Source organism: Mizuhopecten yessoensis, unplaced genomic scaffold, assembly GCF_002113885.1.
Source record: "Mizuhopecten yessoensis strain PY_sf001 unplaced genomic scaffold, ASM211388v2 scaffold6823, whole genome shotgun sequence".
NCBI classification, from domain to species: domain Eukaryota; kingdom Metazoa; phylum Mollusca; class Bivalvia; order Pectinida; family Pectinidae; genus Mizuhopecten; species Mizuhopecten yessoensis.
Window position 1 is genome coordinate 19905 of NW_018406742.1, and position 20185 is coordinate 40089.

The following is a 20185-nucleotide window of genomic DNA, read 5'->3' on the forward strand; positions in this document are numbered from 1 at the left end:
ACCTGTCCCGATGCATAGGAAGTATCATAAGACGATTTAGAAGTTTATATCAATGCAGATGAAAATGTCATTCCCACGATAGTGGTATATATAGGTGGGATAGAAGTCTCTGGAAGTCTATTACCTTATTACTTACTTAACTTCACCTTACTTTTTTCCTCTGAAAAATCATTTTTTGTTGATTTACAAAAGAAAGTATTGTTATTGTTGAAAACAGGATAGTTTTTCTTCTACTTTCATAAATGAAAAATAACGATTATGAAAAGAAAGGAATTTAAAATTAAAAAATACCCTCCTAAATACACAAAATACAAGATGAAAAATCGAGCCTATATCCAGATTCTAAAAATAATTTAAACAAACAAATACACAGCAGTAATACAATGAAAGCTTTTATTTAGTGTAATATCTATATATGTCTGTTTAAAGGTTATAACAATGTAAATACAAACCAAAATGTATCAGTCATTCTTGTTACATTTCAATACTACAAGGTATAAAACAACTCAACCAAACCTGTATTACCTTACATTTACCGGTTGATTACATTTTGTAAACATTATGTGTAATACACTTTAATTAATAGTTGCTAAAAAGTGATAATAGTTATTATTATATGAATACCGTGTTATGCAGTGTCATAAAGCAATCACATAAATTATGTTTATGTAACGTGTGTAATATCATTCCGGAAATGACGTCACAATCGAATATGTACATGTCTCCCTTCTTCAGCTTAGTAAACTCTGACTGCGTATTAATTAGCGTATACGCAGTGAAAAATATGCTCGGCGGATGGATACTTAAATATGGCACCGTTCATGCTTCAGCGAGATAATAGTCCAATGACAACCAATGCTTAGATCATTCACCATCTAGATACATAGAACATATTCGGAATCCATTATGTCCAAAAGAATGCTGACAAACTTCTTATTCCATGGATGCACATTCAAATTTCTTTGGCAGTAACGTCAACAATGGCGGCTTCGTTCTGACCCCGTTACTCCACGAGCAGTGTGTCAATGCCCGTACATGACGACCGTTGTAAATGAATAGAAAAGTTGGAATGGCTTCTCACATTGCTTATTTTGAAATTTAAAAAAAGCATGAAGGGAAACAAATGTTGTTCACTGCGTATTTTCTCAATTTACTCATATATCGATATATTTACCTTCGCTCCCATTGAAGCTGTGTAAACCGTGACTGCGTATAAATTACCGTATATACAGTGAGATTCCTTGGAGACCATTGTTTCCTATTGATGAAATATGAGGATTGACCTCTTTTTTTTTTACCGCGTGTACGATAGTCTAAGATATTCAGGGGTTACACTCATTTTCGCTCTCTGCACCCCTGGAATATGTCTTTGGAAACTCGAAGGCTCACTTTGCAGCACCTTGTGGACGAGACGAGAAGGCTAGTTTGATCCTTGTACATCAAAAGAATCTCGCAGTCACGTAACGGTAAAACTTTCTGGCTATGAAGCCGGGCGTCGCTCCTCTGTAACCTTCAGAGAACAAACATCAGCCTAGTGATTGGTTAGGAATTTTTACCCGAGATCTAGCCACGTGCTTTCAATTTTGCTATGACATATTCCAGGGTTGTTAAGAGCGAAAGTGAGCGTAACCCCTGGATATCAAGGATGAGGGTAGGTAACCGGAAATAAACATTTTTTTGCATCGGTCTAAGAAAAGTATTCAAATCTAAAGCGAGTAAATATTATCTATTTGGATGTTTAAGTCATTTGGAAACGAAATTTTCCGAGTAACAAACCATAAAGATACATTTTATACAAAGTACTCATAAATATTGATATTGTGCAGTGGTTTTGCAATGTGTTTATAGGGTCCGGTACGGGGACCCATATCCAATTGAAAAATGACCCTGTATTTTCCCAATTTTAGTCTTAATTTTCCGTATTAGATAAAATAAAAAGCATTTTTATGCAAGTTTCCAGTCGTTATATGTGCAACGTTCAAAGTATTAACGTCCATGAAAGAGCATTCAAAATACATAAACAACGGAAAATTGAAATTGAATCAACAAAAACACTGAAAATTGATGTGCTTATTTATTGCTATACATTTTACTGTAAGCAGCTATAGGAAAACTTTTTGTAATTTTTTTCACATTGCAGGTTTTATTTCTCAAAACTTATGATATGTTCTCGAATCTGTGCATGTGGGATCACTGATGATATTTCCCAATTTTTGCCAAATGCCGATGATATTTTCCAATGCCTGTTCAGGGGCCCTTTACCATAATAACTGGCAAAAACCTGTTGTGTTTGTCTCCCTCTCCGATAGAATGGAATAATTCCAAATAACAGAAAAATTCATAAAAACACACAACAAAGGCCTCAGTCTAGCTCACTAATTCGTTGATCTTAGTACAAACAATCGAGTTACTTATGTCTGTCCTATTACCGCGAATTATTGTACCACGAAGTCAAGTGAACCGTATATTACTATTTCCCCATGTTACAGTCTCATCACGTGTACGGTACCGTCAAAACACCCGATCCACACGTCCCCGCACGTGTCCACACCCACCACAGTAGGTTGAACCACTCCGTGTCTCCAGTCCAGGAGACACACAGCTTGTTTGCCGTCTCTCGGTAGGACGTACACCTGATTTTTACTGAAGTCTGGTACAAAGACTTTATCGTACTTATCACATGACATCTTCCAGAGGCCCTTACTACCGACCTTTTGACCGTTGTTGAGTTCACCTGTCCATGTCTGTATTACTGTACCTGACTCGTCTGTTATCTTTATCTTTCTATCAGTCCAACGTCCTCCAATTGTTTGAACTGCACACGGACGTCCCGATGACAAGCAGACAACGAGCATTATAGTTTCTGATCCAATCGTGACCTTCCTTATAGTCGTGCCTGACTGATTCAGTACCACTATGTCTGGTGTAGCTGTACTAACAAACACCTCGTCCCTCTCGTTGATGCTGATGTCACCTACCTCATGTGGTCTGTGGTCAGCAAATGTTGTCACTTGTTGGTTGTGTAGTGATAGTTTATATACAAATGTACTAACTGGATTACTGATTATAAGTATGTCTGTTGTCCCGACCATGGCGATTCTGTACGGACAGAAGTCCAGTTTTACTGTCGATTTGACCACACCATCCCTGTTAACCAGTACCAGACCCTGGTATTGGTATATTGATAACCACGCGTGAGTGTCGTCGACTTGACATATACCGAGTATTTTATTCTGTTGAGTAACAGTAAATTTAGAGAGACGTTGAACGTGTTTACTGTCGATAGCTGTCTTCTCGTACTGGTTCTTGTGGTGTAATACACCTAAAATTTTCGACAACAGGACGCTGTCGATACCGGTAACAAAGCTTGGTGGTTTTGGTCATACAGGGGCAGAGTTGTCCTCAAAGACCTTTATGTTTCAAACAAGGATACGCTTGATGTATTCGTCATTTCTGCTTCTTCAAGCAGACGCGTCAGTTCTTCGACTTTTTTCTCTGAACGTTGTCACTCTTTCTTGTGTATGGTTGATTCTTCTTTTTCTAAAGATGATAACTCGGCCAGGACTGCATCAGCGATATAATCTACTTCTGCCGTTAACTTCGTCCTTTGAGACTTCACCTCTTTCCTCATTGTATCAATGTTGTCGTTGAACCCTTCGTTAACACGATGTCACTCTGATGTCTCGTTCTTGAAATGTTCTATTTTAACAGAAATTGCTGTCATATGTTCTTTGATATGTTGCTTTTTAATAGAAAATCCGTCTTCAAAATGTTTCCAGTTGTGGTGTTTATGAGTTTTAGATAAACATATCGAACAAATCAACTCGTTGCACTCCGAACAGAAAAGATCACACAGTTTACCGGGGTGTAGTTTACATACCTCTGGTACAGGCTTGTCGCCTTGACGGTATGCCTCCCCGATCGTCACGACGTCGTCGTTTTTAGTTTTCTTTCTGCGTGAATGGAATTCCTTACATCGGTCACATAAATTCTCCTGACAATCGTTGCAATACCATCATACCCCTTCTTCACTGTCACACAAAGAACACGTGTAGGTAACGGGCTCCTGGGCAAGCCGTACGGATCTGCTATTTGCCATGGTGTTGGTACTTTAGTGCGTTTGATGGAATTCATTGCCTACAAACTGTGAACTGCCACCATTTTGTTGTTGTGTCTGTTACGGGTATATCACATGATTTTACCGACAGACAGTATAAAGTATGAAGTCCCGAACTCCTAATCTTGCTATCATACTTAAAACTCATATAATGTGTGTATAGGACATACCGTGTACATGTGTGTTACCTTGCACAATTTATTTGTGATTTGTACTTGAGTAATGTCCCTACAACCAAGCATTATAACTATTGAAACAGAATCACGAGTGTTCTCATGATGCTGTGTAAACTACCTACTATAGTAAATGACCAGTTTTTATCAAGATTTTACATCACTTTCAAATAAAAATGTAAGGATTTTGAGTTGACAGCAAAATTTCAAAGGAAGTAATGTACAAAGAATTTAATAACACTTACCAGAGAGAGAGAGAGAGAGAGAGAGAGAGAGAGAGAGAGAGAGAGAGAGAGAGAGAGAGAGAGAGAGAGAGAGAGAGAGAGAGAGAGAGAGAGAGAGAGAGAGAGAGAGAGAGAGAGAGAGAGAGAGAGAGAGAGAGAGAGAGAGAGAGAGAGAGAGAGAGAGAGAGAGAGAGAGAGAGAGAGAGAGAGAGAGAGAGAGAGAGAGAGAGAGAGAGAGAGAGAGAGAGAGAGAGAGAGAGAGAGAGAGAGAGAGAGAGAGAGAGAGAGAGAGAGAGAGAGAGAGAGAGAGAGAGAGAGAGAGAGAGAGAGAGAGAGAGAGAGAGAGAGAGAGAGAGAGAGAGAGAGAGAGAGAGAGAGAGAGAGAGAGAGAGAGAGAGAGAGAGAGAGAGAGAGAGAGAGAGAGAGAGAGAGAGAGAGAGAGAGAGAGAGAGAGAGAGAGAGAGAGAGAGAGAGAGAGAGAGAGAGAGAGAGAGAGAGAGAGAGAGAGAGAGAGAGAGAGAGAGAGAGAGATGGGAGGAGGAAGCCATTAACATCTTACATTATTCACATACCTTCAAACTATAAAAGTACTGTATAACAAACCGACAAAATCTGTTTCCAAACAAATCAGCATTGCACGTGTATCGATATGTACGTGTATCGATATGTGAACGGGGTATTATAACTGACACAAAAGGATCAGAGAGGTCTTTCCGTTTCAGGAGTTATAGAATTGTACGTAAAGACTGGTCAGTCTAGTATTATGTAAAACGATATGTGTTATGTAGTCAGACTCGTCCTGATACCATTTATAATCTACACTGTAAATATAGCGCAAATAACAAAAGTATCAACATAAGATTAGGGTATACAGTAAGTTATAACGAGTTTGCTCCCCTTGTTCGAGTCCTTAACAATTCATTCAGCTATGAATTGTACTGAGTGGAATATACACGACTACAAAGTCTGACAAGTAATGTCAACACTGATCTACCTGGCACACTACGATGCATTATGGGATAATTGAAATACCTAATGAAAATTAAGTAGATTTTAAGTATTAAACACTCTAATGCCTATATATTCTAGTGTCAAATATTGATGACACCTGTTGAATCCGAGAGATAAAAACTATTTGTGTCTAAATGATAGGAGCAATATACGACTTGTAACCTAGTACTGATGATAAATTGTGACATGACCGTTTACAGGATCCTTCAGTAGCCAAATTATATCCTAGAAAATAGACTAGACGATTTCAGCCTGTGAGTTGTATACCAAATTTCCTTTCATCCCGTAATGTATAAAGCACCCCCCCCCCCCCCCAACCGCATACTACACACATCAAAATGTCGTAGCTCTATGACGTCATGAATTTAATGTAGACTGGTTGTGTAAATGCCAAGCGGTTAATATGTTTTAGAGGTCAGTATTTAAAAGGGATAAACTTTTCATTTATATCTGCACTAGAATGTACTTTGAAATGTGAAATATGAATAGAAAACAGTACATTTTCTTTGATTGATAAAAACTTAATACCGCTCGAAAGTTATAGTTGGTTCAAATATAGATACAGTTGTGCTTAAGTAAGCCCGTTCAGAGGGACCCGATAACTTATCACTATAAGTACGTTTGAACCTGTCCTGATAATAAATACCTCTGATTTTAGCCCGGTCATAGGGGCTTGAGAATTTATCACTATAAGTATGTTTGAACCTGTCCTGAAAATAAGCACCTCTGATTTTAGCCTGGTCATTGGGGCCTGAGAATTTATCACTGCAAGTATGTTTGAACCTGTCTTGATGATAAAAACCTCTCCTTAGCCGGTCACAGGGGCCTGAGAATTTGTCTTTGTGGGCATATTTGGACCTAAAGCTGAAGTCTTGTTTTGATGGTTTGTCCAGACATTGGTACTTCTTATAAGCACGGTCACAGGGGCCTGCAAATTTATCAATGTAAGTATGTGTGAACCTGTCCTGATTATAAGTACCTCTGATTTTAGCCCGGTCATAGGGGCCTGGTAATTTATCACTGTAAGTATGTTTGAACCTGTCCTAATTATCAGTACCTCTAATTAGGCCGGTCATAGGGGCCTGATACTTTATCACTGTAAGTATGTTTGAACCTTTCCTGATAGTAAGTACTACTCGTAGGCCCGGTCACAGGGGCCTGATAAATTATAACCTAAAGTATGTTTGAACCTGTCTTGATAATCAGTTATAGCATTTTCTTGTTTCTGATTTTCCTGTATAGTCTGATGACCTTTTACCTTTCGTCTGATGACCTTTAACCTTAGTCTGATGACCTTTCACCTTACTTCTGATGACCTTTCACCTTACGTTTGATGACCTTTCACCTTACGTCTTGTGACGTTTCATTCTGATGACTGCAATCATTTTTAATCCACGTCGATTGACATTTCTAGATTCAATATTAAGATGCCTGAACATAGTTTTTATCTGTCATCATACCGAATGTGACCTGGTGAACCCTATAATCCATGATTATATTTGCACACGTCTCCCTTCCTGATATGTCCTCGTATCTGGCCTGTTTGTGTGTCGCCAGCTGTGTCTTAAGAACTGACAATGAAGGTATAATTGGGATTATTTTATTGTGAAAATATACAGTACACGATATATAGATGGGAGTTTATTTGTATTCTTCTTTTCCTCATAGAAAAGGAGGCACGGTAGTCTAGTGGTAGGACGACGGGCTCGTGACCGAAGGGTTACGGGTTCGAGTCACGTCACGTCACTGTGTTGTATCTTTGAATAAGATACTTGTTATTCCGCTGGCGTAAGAATTATACCTGCTGCCCCATTGCATGATCGTAAGAGGCGACTACATTTTGGATCTTATCTTTTCTCTTCTTCCTTATGTCTCCCTTAACAATGCCTCACTTTTGGCCTTTAGTTGAGCGTTCGCCCCTGTGAGGAGGGCTTTGGGTTCTGTCCCCTGGCCGATACATACCAGAGTCTGTAAAATGGTAGTTTCTACTCCTGCTTAACGCTCAGCAATTTAGGAGTGGGACGACTGGTTCGCCCATTGTCAGTATAATGTGACCGGGTGGGGCGTCCTGCTGGGTGTCTTCGGTAGTATGTTCAGTGAGGTAGCACTATAAAGGCGGCATTAGTTCCGCGCTATCACAAGGAGACAAACACGAACATATCGCAGCCTCCCAAAAGCTAAGGATCATAGCTGTTGATAGGACGTTAAACAATACTAAACCAAACCAAACCAAACAGTTTACTCACTCCCCAAGGAATTGCGAAAGATATTGGCTGGATGCAAATGTATACGTAGCCTGTTTGTATTCATGCCTAACGGTTCCAGAGGTCAGTATTTAAAAGTGATAAACATTTCATGTATTGGTTGTATTCATGCCTAGTGGTTAGTATGTTCCAGAAGTCGTATATCTGAATTAGAATGTACTTTGAAATGTGAAATATGAATAAAATACAGTTCTTTTTCTTTGATTGAATAATTGTTAGCAGTATCTGTGCAATCTATTTTAATGGTTTTTATTCATTTCTATGTAACATGCATGGTATAATTAAACACCTTCGTACCAAATTAAAGGGCACACATTTACCTTTTGTCGTTCATTGTTATGTTGGTTTAAAATATACGAATGTTTTGAGTGTTGTTTACTCGGGTTATTAGTCAAAATCCAGCTATAGACATAGACTGTATATGTGCACTGTCCCCAGGTAGGAAATGAAACTAATAAAGATCGGGGGTCTTTTGCTCAATATTTTATTTCTAGGGTTTGAATTTACCTTATCCTTACCTCACATCAGGGATGGATTCTATTTCTTGCTTGTTACCTAAAACCCATAAAAACAGCTACTCTTCTGGTAAAGTTGTAAACTGTCCGCGCATTTCTCATTTGCATATGAAGCCCGGATGGCAATTGTTAGTGACGTCAATGACCCTGCCTGACCCCAAAACGTCATAAAATGACATCACGAACAATAGCGTGACCCCTTAAAGTCACTATTATATTTTATCTACAACATCAAATACCTAACAACATCAAATCTATACATATAACGACGAAACAGAACATGTATAATGCAAATTGTCAATTTCAATCAGTTAACGCGCGGATGAATACATCGCAGTGTAAAAATTCCGCGAAATGTCACGTAAAGGTACAAGACAGATCGGATGAGATAGAAAAATCTAGCATGGGGTATGACGTGGGATATCTCTGTCTGAGGAGCGAGAAGGAGCAGGAAAGTTTTTTTTTCTTCTTTCATCAAATAAAAAATAACGATAATGACAAGAAAGGAATTCAAAATAAAAAAAAAACTCCGATATACACAAAATACAAGATGATTAATCAAACCTATATCCAGATTCCTAAAATAGTTCAAACAAACAAATACACAGCAGTAATACAATGAAAACTTTTATTTAGTGTTATAGAGGGCGGAGCTCTCTCACGGGCCCGAAGGGCCCGTGAGAGCGAAGCTCTCCCTATAGGTAACACGTATGTAAGAAAAATAAAGATTATTCACAATACCTATTGAACTGAAAAACTTGTCGTAACATGGCCACCAGTCGCACGCGCTGTAGTCTCCGCCATCTTGATCTCGAAACAAGTTCTCGTTTGCCGAATCTCGAACAAACGTTACATTTTTGTAAGATTTAAAACTTATATCTAACTATAGTATACTTAAATATTTGATACTTTCCGGTTAAAGATGTAAATTCTCTTGACATAACGTTACCGGCTACATTGCTCTAGTTCTGAACGGTCGAAAAAGTATTGTATCGGCATTGTAGTCTCGTTCAATCAGACGCTTGCGCAGACAACAAGAGTCTGGTTGAACGAGACTATCACGCAGAGATTGCAGTATATATTTAGAAAACGGAATAACAACAAAACACCGTGCTGGTTGTTAACAAAAAGGGAGTTTATCACAGAGACGCAAAATGATAGGATAAAAAAACATACAAGTATTTTCATAAGAATTTTTTTATTGATATTTTGCACGAATAAAATAGAAGAAAAAAATGAAAACATATCCTCGGGTTACCGGTTATTTCGTACTCATATCGGTAGAAAACTGTTGAAATTACGGATGACTGTCATAAACATGTATACAATCTACTAATAGAAACAAAAAACTAGCAACATAAAACTGTACTTTGAAAAATTAGAACAAACAATTTTTAACAAATTTCTCCCGTCGGAAGTAGCCGTCGGAAGTAGCCGTCATATGTTTCCGTTTGTCTATTTTGATTTACTATTCAAAGAAAGATAACTCGAAAACACTAAAAAGAACTTCTCTACAGTGACCTGCAAGAACAAAAGCTGCGTTTGGAATACAAAAAAATATCTTTGATCGTCAAATTAATTATCAAAATAAGTTTTTAATTGATTTTTCAAGATGTCAAATTGAACGAAATCATGTATTTTTTTAAAATCATTTATTATATTTATTTGGTTATAATATAGAATCTGTTATTATTTTTTTTCTGCAGTATTATATCGGTTTTGGTTGATGGTAAGTTATTTCTCATTTTGTTCTATTTAAAATTAGTGAAAATTGGAAGTTCATTGCATTACAACGTTAACGTTTCATTAAAAACACTGTTTATCGATATAAGATGTCTCCTTGGCTCTTCGGAAGTGGAAAAAAGTCGGAGAGGAGATGTGGCCACATTTGCATACAACTTTTTCTTACGTTTGTCATGAATGAAATATATCATTGTTTTTTCAGATATGGGCTCATTTTGAGCAAGATAAAAAGTGCATTAAGCAATACTGCATATTTATGCGTGTTTTTTTTAAATCGGTGATTATTTCTGATGTTTCCCGGACAAACTTCCGGTAATTTTTGTGTCAGTTTAAAGACAATGGTCAAACGCCCAAAATATCCTTGTGGTGTGTCCAGCAGGTCACGTAATAACGAGTTATAGCTTGATAAAATGGCTGCGTGTACATACATAACGCACGGAAACTGATGACTAGACGATATTGTAACATTTTCATTTTTGATTACTATCTCACAGCTATTTTTTATTCATAAAAGAAAATCTGCTGTTTTACAAATCTGCACGATTTAAAAAAAATATCTATACAGTTTTATATGCTGAACTGATTCAATTTTTAATTGAGGAAACAATACATTTTCTCTATTGCTAAAATTATACATAAAGCAGACACATATAAAGCATATAGTCAGTAAGTCGCTGAAACAAATGTATTCATCCACAATACATATATTATATATAGATCTATTGACTCTCTGGGCTGCAATGATGGGTATTGAAAAATGACAAAAATTGTGATATCGCATATTTTTCTTATTTTATTTTACTTATATAGAGTCTAATGAACCTTTCGCATTCTCACATTAATGTCATGTCATCATACGCCTAGGCGGAAAACTTCAAGATATCAAACATCTTGTCAGCCAAAAAGAAATCAAGAAAGGAAACTTAACTGTAATATACACTGTATAGCTATACATGTAGGTCTGATTTAGTCATTCAACACATCACTCAATGCTTGAAAGAGTACAGTACCGATATTCCGATACATTTACAGTACAACCTGGCTCCGCCCTCACTAACGGCGGTGCCGTAAAACATATTATCTATATATGTCTGTTTAAAGGTTATAACAATGTAAATACAAATCAAAATATATCAGTCATTCTTGTTACATTTCAAGACTACAAGGTAATTTTTACATTTCCACTGCACAGAGCCTTGATGTTTCTACCGGGCCCAATGTATGTTATTTAAGGATTAACTTGAATATATTTTTATGTTATGGAGGTTTATGATGAGAGTACACTCCGCTTTTTTTGTGTTATAGCTCCATAACATAAAAAATATATTCAAGTCAATCCTTATAATTTAATCTACTATACACAATCCCTGTGGAAATCCACTTTTATTGATGGACTCTTTTCTCTTAGAAATTATTACGCCGCTGTATCAACCAATCAAAAGCGACGTTACAAACGTTATGGGATGATAACATAATTTTTTAAGCCAATGAAAATAATTGTTACAAGCAAGATTAAATTATTTCGTATAACATACATTGGGCTATTGTGACGTCGCTATGCTTATGAGTCATAACTGTAACGTTGGAGATTGCACTGTTCCGCTGTCAACTGGTGGCTGTTCTCTGACGTTGAAACATGTTCAGGCTAATATTATGTCTTTATTTCTGCGTGAACTGTAAGTTGATTAACATAAAATGTAACGTATTTGTTGTCATATTTTTGACATGCATTGGTGTGTAACATACATTGGCTTACCTACATATTTAACATGGTTCGCTAGCGTGCACCATTCAATATGTAGGTAAGCCAATGTATGTTACACACCAATGCATGTAAAAAATATGACAACCAATCCTTAATAAAACAACTCAACCAAACCTGTATTACATTTACCGGTTGATTACATTTTGTAAACATCTATGTAACACACACTTAAATTTATAGTTGTTAAATAGTCATAATAGTTTTTATCATATGAATACCGTGTTATGCAGTGTCATAAAGCCATCACATAAATTATGTTTATGTAACATGTGTATTATCACTCCGGAAATGACGTCACAATCGAATATTTACATGTCTCCCTTCTTCAGCTTAGTATACTCTGACTGTGTATACATTAGCGTATACCACGGACTTAGATTATCTAATTCCGTGCGTATACGCAGTGAAAAAAGGCTCGGCAGATTGATGCTTGTTTCAAATATGGCGCCGTGAACGCTTTAGCGAGATAACAGTCCAATGACAACCAATGATTGGATCCATTATGTCCAATTATACAACAAAACAATGCTGACGAACTTCTTATTCCATGGATGCACATTCAAATTTCTTTGGCGGTAACGTCAACAATGGCGGCTTCGTTCTAACCGCGTCACTCCATGAGCAGTGTGACAATGCACGTACATGACGACCGTTGTAAATATTTTGAAATTGAAAAACCATTAAGGGAAACAAATGGTGCTGTTCACTGCGTATTTTCTAAATTTACTCATATATCGATGTGGATTCACTGGAACTATATTGTCCTGGTAACCACGGCTACCGTAGTTACTATGGTTGCAACCCGCTTCGACCTTTTTTTCTGTGGAATGTAGCATTTGAACATTTTTTGAATGTAAATATAAGTATTGACCTTCATTATGACGGTGTATATGGTAATATGAACGCAGTTGGCAACGAACATATTCTATGGTGCGCATTAAGAAGGTAAATCCTTAAATAGGAACAATCAATGTGACGTCACGTCATTGTGAAGCGGACGCAATTTTCATCGTTTCAGAGGCGGCCAAATGCAAAACATTCGTATCAGATCACAATTATACAGTTTACTTTGTATTAAATGATAAAAAGAATCTTGTCCTTCGTTCCCAAGCTTCATATTAGATTGATGATACTCGTTTTGGATTTTTCTTCTTTGTTCGCAAGAGGATCACAAAAATGAAAAATCCAACGCTTGTATCATCAATCAAATATCAATGGAAACTTATGACCGATCCTCTATATATATATCGATACATGAATCGAAAAAACACTAAAAACCAGGTCTGTTACACGTCTGAAAAAATTAGGGTAGGTAAAAAAAAAAAAATTCACAAGAGTGATTTATACTTTAACAGTGTTTCCTTTAAAATTGCAAAAGAAAACCTTAATAAAAAAAGTTTATGGTAGGCACAATGTATAGGGTAGGTAACCGGAAATAAACATTTTTTCTTTGGTCTAAGAAAAGTATTCAAATCTAAAGCCAATTTATATAATGTATTTGGGTGTTTATTTCATTCAATAACGAAATTTTCCGAGTAACAACCCATAAAGATACATTTTATACAAAAACTCATAATTATAGATATTGTTTTTGTTTCCCTCTCTGTCCGTCACTCTATCTCTGTCTCTGTCTGAGCTGCTCTTTCTCTCCTCAGTCTAGCTCACTAATTCGATGATCATTCCAATGATCTTGTTTTATCGGTTGGTACAAACAATCGAGTTACTTATGTTTGTCCTATTACCGCGAATTATTGTACCATGAGGTCAAGTGAACCGTATATTACTATTTCCCTTATGTTACAGTCCCATCACGTGTACAGTACCGTCCACACACCCGATCCACACGTTACCACACGTGTCCACACCCACCGCTGAAGGTCCCACCACTCCGTGTCTCCGGTCCAGGAGACACACAGCTTGTTTGCCGTTTCTCGGTAGGACGTACACCTGCTTGTTACTGATGTCTGGTACAAACACTCTATCGTACTTATCACATGACATCTTACATAGTTGCTTACTACCGACCTTTTGACCGTTGTCGAGTTCCCCAGTCCATGTCTGTATGACGGTACCTGACTCGTCTGTTATCTTTATCTCTTTATCAGTAAAACTTTCTCCAACTTTTTGAACTACACATAGACGTCCAGATGACAAGCAGACAACGTACCTTATTGTTTCTGATCCAGTCGTGACCTTCCTCACAATCGTGCCTGACTGATTCAGTACCACTATGTCCGGTGTACCCGTACTAACAAACACCTCGTCCTTCTCGTTGATGCTGATGTCACCTATCTCATGTGGTCTGATGTCAGCAAATGTTGTCACTTGTTTGTTGTGTAGTGATAGTTTATATACAAATGTACTACATGGAAAACTGATCATAAGTATGTCTGTTGTCCCGACCATGATGGTTCTGTACGGACAGAAGTCCAGTTTTACTGTCTCTATGACCACACCCTTCCTGTTAATCAGTACCAGACCTTTGAATTGATGTACTGATAACCAAACGTGACGGTCGTCGACTGGACATATACCGAGTATTATATTTTGTGGAGTAACAGTAAACTTAGAGAGACGTTGTACGTGTTTACTGTCGATGTCTGTCTTCTCATACTGGTTCTCGTGGTGTAATTCACCTAACATTTTCGTCAACAGGACGCGGTCGATACCTCCGGTAACAAAGCTTGGTTGTTTTGGTGAGACATATTTCACATTAACGTCATACAGAGTTGTCCTCAATGACCTTTCTGTTTCAAACAAGGATACGCTTGATGTATTCGTCAGTTCCGCTGGTTCAAGCAGACGCGTCAGTTCTTCGACTTTTTTCTCTGATCTTTGACAATCTTTCTTGTGCATGGTTGATTCTTCTTTTTCTAAAGCCAATAATTCAGCGAGTATTGCATCAGCGATATAATCTACTTCTGCCTTTAACTTCGTCCTTTGAGAGTTCACCTCTTTCCTCATTGTATCAATGTTGTCGTTGAACCCTTCGTTAATACGATGTCGCTCTGAGGTCTCGTTCTTGAAATATTTTATTTTAACAGAAACCGCTGTCATATGTTCTTTGAAATGTTGCTTTTTAATAGAAAATTCGTCTTCAAAACGTTTCCAGTTGTGGTGTCTATGAGTTTTAGATAAACACATCGAACAAATCAACAGGTTGCAGTCCGAACAATAGAAATCACACAGTTTACCTGGGTGTAGTTTACATACCTCTGGTACAGGCATGTCGCCGTGACGGTTAGCCTCCCCGATCGACACGACGTCATCGTTTTTAGTTTTCCGTCCGCGTTTATGGAATTCCTTACAACGGTCACATAAATTCTCCTGACAGTCGTTGCAATACCATCGTACCCCGTCTTCACTGTCACACAAAGCACACGTATATGTAACGGGCTCCTGGCCACGCCGTACGGACCTGTTACTTGCCATGGTGTGGGTTGGCACTTTAGTGAATTTGAAGGAATATTTTGCCTACGAACTGTGAACTGCCACCTTTTTGTTGTTATGTCGGTAAAACTTTAACTGTACACTACCTCGTTACGGGTATATCACGTGATTTTACCCACAGACAGTATAAAGTCCTAGACTCCTGGCGTTAGGTCAAAAACCTAATCTATGTACCGTGTACATGTGTGTTATCCTGCACATTATCTTTGTGTGATTTGTACTTGAGTAATGTCTCATTATAATCTACAAACATTCGCTGTCTATTACTTTTTACTTTCTAAATGCCAATATTTACCACAGGGTATAATATAAGTGTTACAGTAGGTACGTGTCGACATTTCCTTGTGTATTTACAATAAGAGGTTTAATATATATAATATTAGATCACACAACATATAAGTTTGTCCAGTTCTCCCCTTTTTACGGTAAACATTGTTACTCCTTTTACTATCATGTTTGTCTTGTAAGCTTTATTTGCTTCCAGTTTAAATGATCCTAAATTGAAATTTCATGCTGACTATTTTAATCAAATGCTGCTAACAAAAGTTAATGGATCTGCTTAACTTTATTGGTAACTGACATCAATGTCACTATTTTAAAACAAACTATATTAGTGTATATCCTGTCAATTTTTACGTTTTGCTATCTTAGCATAAATGTATATTACACTTTCATGGTGTTTTAATCTTTAATAAGAAATTCTTGTGTAACATACAAGCTTTCAGTACTTAATCTAGTATTATTAATTACAATTTCTAATGCTGCCTGTCTGTTATTATGTACATGCTGTTTTGCTCGTGTACCTTGTTTTACCTGTTTAATTGCCTCTGTGATGTTTGTTTGTCATTTAACTAATCTTTGTTATTACCTGTTTAATTGCCTCTGTAATGTTTGTTTGTCGTTTAACTAGTCTTTGTTATTACCTGTTTAATTGTCTCTGTGATATTTGTTTGTCATTTAACTAGTCTTTGTTATTACCTGTTTAATTGACTCTGTGATATTTGTTTGTCATTTAACTAGTCTTTGTTATTACCTGTTTAATTGCCTCTGTAATGTTTGTTTGTCATTTAACTAGTCTTTGTTTTACCTGTTCAATTGCCTCTGTGATGTTTGTTTGTCATTTAACTAGTCTTTGTAATTACATGTATGTGATTGTTATTATAGTCATGGTACAGCCGTTGTCATTATCAAGCGTTGCCATTGTAAGTCTATTGTCATGGTACTTCGTTGCCATGGTACTATATGACGTTTAGGTACCTTTTTTGTCAGGATACAATAGCTGTCATGGTGTAACCCTGACAATAATAGCAAATACACATTCCTTTCTGGGGATTTTTGTCGACAGATTCTCAACGACGCCAAGAAATCCAGCCCATTTGATATCCGGGCATTTGACACCTATATACCAGGAACTGTCGATACTATGTACAACAAGACCATTAGAGAAAACAACCACGTGATGACGTCTTCATTATCCGTTATGTTCTCGCGAGATCCGTTTGAAAGATTATTTTGGGCATATGTCGACAAATTTGTTTCCCCGAACATCAATTTCTGGATAAATAAAGGAACAGATATTATTCGTAAATATCGAAAGTTTCCAAAGTTTAGCAGTTTACGATGCGGAAATGACGTCACTTTTGCAGAATTTGTAAAATATGTTGTAAACCATGCACACGGCCAGGAGAAAGTGGACAGCCATTTTGTAACAATAACAGAACACTGTCGCCCATGTCATATCCGGTATGACGCCATAGGAAAGATGGCGACATTCTACAATGATACTATGTTTTTAATACATACTGCAGGTCATACAAAGATGCGTGATAAACTTCAAGATCAATTTATTGATGTATATGTAAGAGATCAATTCTCACACAGCGTGGATTTGCTGTTTTTCTACAAAAGAGACCTTGTCGATCGTCACAAATGCTTGCCAAGTTTCCATACGGCTCAGCAACGGATGTTGCGCGCGCTTCAACTGCGCGGGTTGATTAGTTTTGAAACTAAATATCCAATCAAAAGAAGTGAAAGTGATGGTATTAGTAAGGACCAGTTACTACAAGTATTGTTTAATAGTTTGAAGGACAGAGTACCACGTGTTTACAAGAAAGACGCCATGTTTGAAGCGATTTTGTAGACTTGCACAAGCTCCGAGACGTTTTTAGATCAGATTGTGATCTGTTTGATTATAACTGTTCACCATCAAGTGTATTTAACCAATCGATACCAAGGAAACATCCAGACCGGTTCTTCAATGTTGAGTGATTAAACAGCTTGAACTTGGTTTGAATATTTTGCATAAGACAATATGGTCGTCACGATATGCAGTTTCCCTAAATAGGACCTTTCATTTCATTTTTTTGAAGAAAGTTTTAAAAGAACAAAAACAAATGACGAAATATATCAACAAAATAAGCAACAAACAGACGTGTAACAATTGAACACATTTCAACAAAGTTTTAAATAAATCACCGTTACATGCCAGCAGCTGTTACTCGTTGATCACGTAATTATATACTGTTTATTGTCATGTGTCAAGTGAAGACGGAGCATGGCAGTGAACATCTGCAACCAAATCGTATTATGTTCACTCACTCACATGTTCAGATAGATAATTATACAATATTGCAACTGGACATCCCTGTAAGAATCACTTTTTTATCGATAAAACGGGTATCATTTTCATTGACGGAACACTAAAATTACGAGTTCGATTAACTGCATTAGTTTCTTTGATGTCGTGGGACTGTTATTGTCCGATATGAGAAGTTTATCAGTGTTGTTTTAAACTTTTAACTTATTTCTTTAACTTCAGTATTTTAACACACCTTGGTATGATCAATGTTAGACATTTCATGTTGACGTAGAAAGAATCACGTTTCCTAGGAGATCACGTGACCTTATAGTCGTGCCAGATCCTTATATGGTATGTTGACATCAGTAACACGACATTCCGTTGCTTTTTCTCCTGTTCAGATAGCTCTGTGTACCAGGGTAACTATGACAATTGAGCGTGAACAAGATTTTCCGGTTCCGGTGTGTACGATGTGTCGCCAGTGATTCATACAGTTGTTGACATCACGAACGTTTCTATAACTCCACATTTGAATATTCAGGTGGATTCCATCCTCAAAATTCCGAGGGTTACGCTCACGGGTTGCTGGGTGGCGCAGTGGATAGCGCGTTTGCCTTTCACCAAGGCGGCCGGGGTCGATTCCCCGATCGGACGTGAAAAGGTATGGGGTCACCTGCCCGACCGCGTGGGTTTTCTCCCTGTATTCCGGTTTCCTTCCACATTAAGACCCCTGCGCACTAAAATCCGGGTTAACAAAAGTGATTAGTATAAGTTGTAAAATAAAACAAATATTCATATCACATTTCGATGGCAAAAAAAGGGGGCGGACCCTCTCATCTGCCCATGATTATTTCGAGGGTTTCTGAGCAATTTAATCACGGTCTCTAGTCACACGCTCAAGTTTTTCATGAATACATGAATATTTTACGATGTTGTTTTACATTTGAGGAAATTTAGAGAAATCTAAGTAGATGCAATACTTCCCATGACACACGAACCCGGGAATATAAGACGAGTTGTATCTATCCTGATGTGAAGCGGGTCGAATTACACATTTTATTGGTTTAGATAAACATTCAGCGAAAATGCCAACAACAATTTACCTATTCTGTCAGTTCCATGTATTAGTTAAAACCGGCTTACTGTATGACAAGACTGTTTAGCACTAGCTTAAGGCTATGCGTGATGCACGTGGTTTCTAGGAGAAAAAGAAGAATACAAATGGGCTCCCATCTATATACCGTGTACTGTATATAAACTAGGGTATATCACTGCTCCTTCTCACTATAAAATAATCCCAATTATACCTTCATTGTCAGTTCTTAAGACACAGCTGGCGACACGTAAACAGGCCAGATACGAGGACAGGTCAGGAAGGGAGACGTGTGCAAATATCATCATGGATTATACGGTTCACCAGGTCACATTCGGTATGATGACAGATAAAAACTATGTTCAGGCATCTTAATATTGAATCTAGAAATGTCAATCATCAGAAACAAGATGAACGTCACAAGATGTAAGGTTAAAGGTCATCCGACGTAAGGTGAAAGGTCATCAAACGTAAGGTAAAAGGTCTTCAGACGTAAGGTAAAAGGTTATCAGAGGTAAGGTAAAATGTTGTGTAGCCCTCCTACTATAGTTAACTACCAGTTTTTATAAAGATGTTACAGCATATTCAAATAAAAATGTAAGTATATTGAGTTGACAGCAAAATGTCAGAGGAAGTAATGTATAAAGAATCTGATAAACACTTGCCTGATATTTATCAAAAGCTGCAACAGTTTTAAGGAAAAATTGATGAAAGCAATAATCACAAGTTCAAATCTATTTCGGGCAAAAGACATACCCAAAGTTAAGCGGGAGAGACAGAGGGGGGAGGCAAAGAGAGAGAGACAGAGGCGGGGGGGGGGGGGGGGCAAAAAGAGAGCTGGAAAGAGAATGCCATTAACATCTGGCATTACTCACACGACTTCAAACTACAAAAGTATTGTATAACAATCCGATAAAATCTGTTTACAAACAAATCAACATTGCATGTGTATCAATATGTTCCGCTGTGAACTGGGTATTATAACTGACACAGAAAGGTCAGTAAGGTCTTTCGGTTCAGAAGTTATTGAATTGTACGTAAAGGCTGGTCAGCATAGTATTATGTAAAACGATATGTGTTATGACAGACTCGTCCTCAAGCCATTTATAATCTACACTGTTAATGTACCACAAATAACAAATCGATTTACATCAAGTATCAACATAAGATTGGGGTATACAGTAAGTCAGAACGAGTTCGCTCCCCTTGTTCGAGTCCTTTACACATTATTCAGCTATGCATTGTACTAATT

At 37.4% G+C, this 20185-nt stretch overlaps 2 protein-coding genes across 2 annotated transcripts; both read right to left on the reverse strand.

Annotated features, from left to right (window-relative positions):
- Positions 1-2483: 2483 nt before the first annotated feature.
- LOC110452700 lies at positions 2484-3092 on the reverse strand. The gene has a single exon (XM_021501354.1). The coding sequence runs from the start codon at positions 3090-3092 to the stop codon at positions 2484-2486; it is 609 nt and encodes a 202-aa protein (XP_021357029.1).
- Positions 3093-13609: 10517 nt separating this feature from the next.
- LOC110452701 lies at positions 13610-15244 on the reverse strand. Its single transcript, XM_021501355.1, has one exon. The coding sequence runs from the start codon at positions 15242-15244 to the stop codon at positions 13610-13612; it is 1635 nt and encodes a 544-aa protein (XP_021357030.1).
- Positions 15245-20185: the final 4941 nt, after the last annotated feature.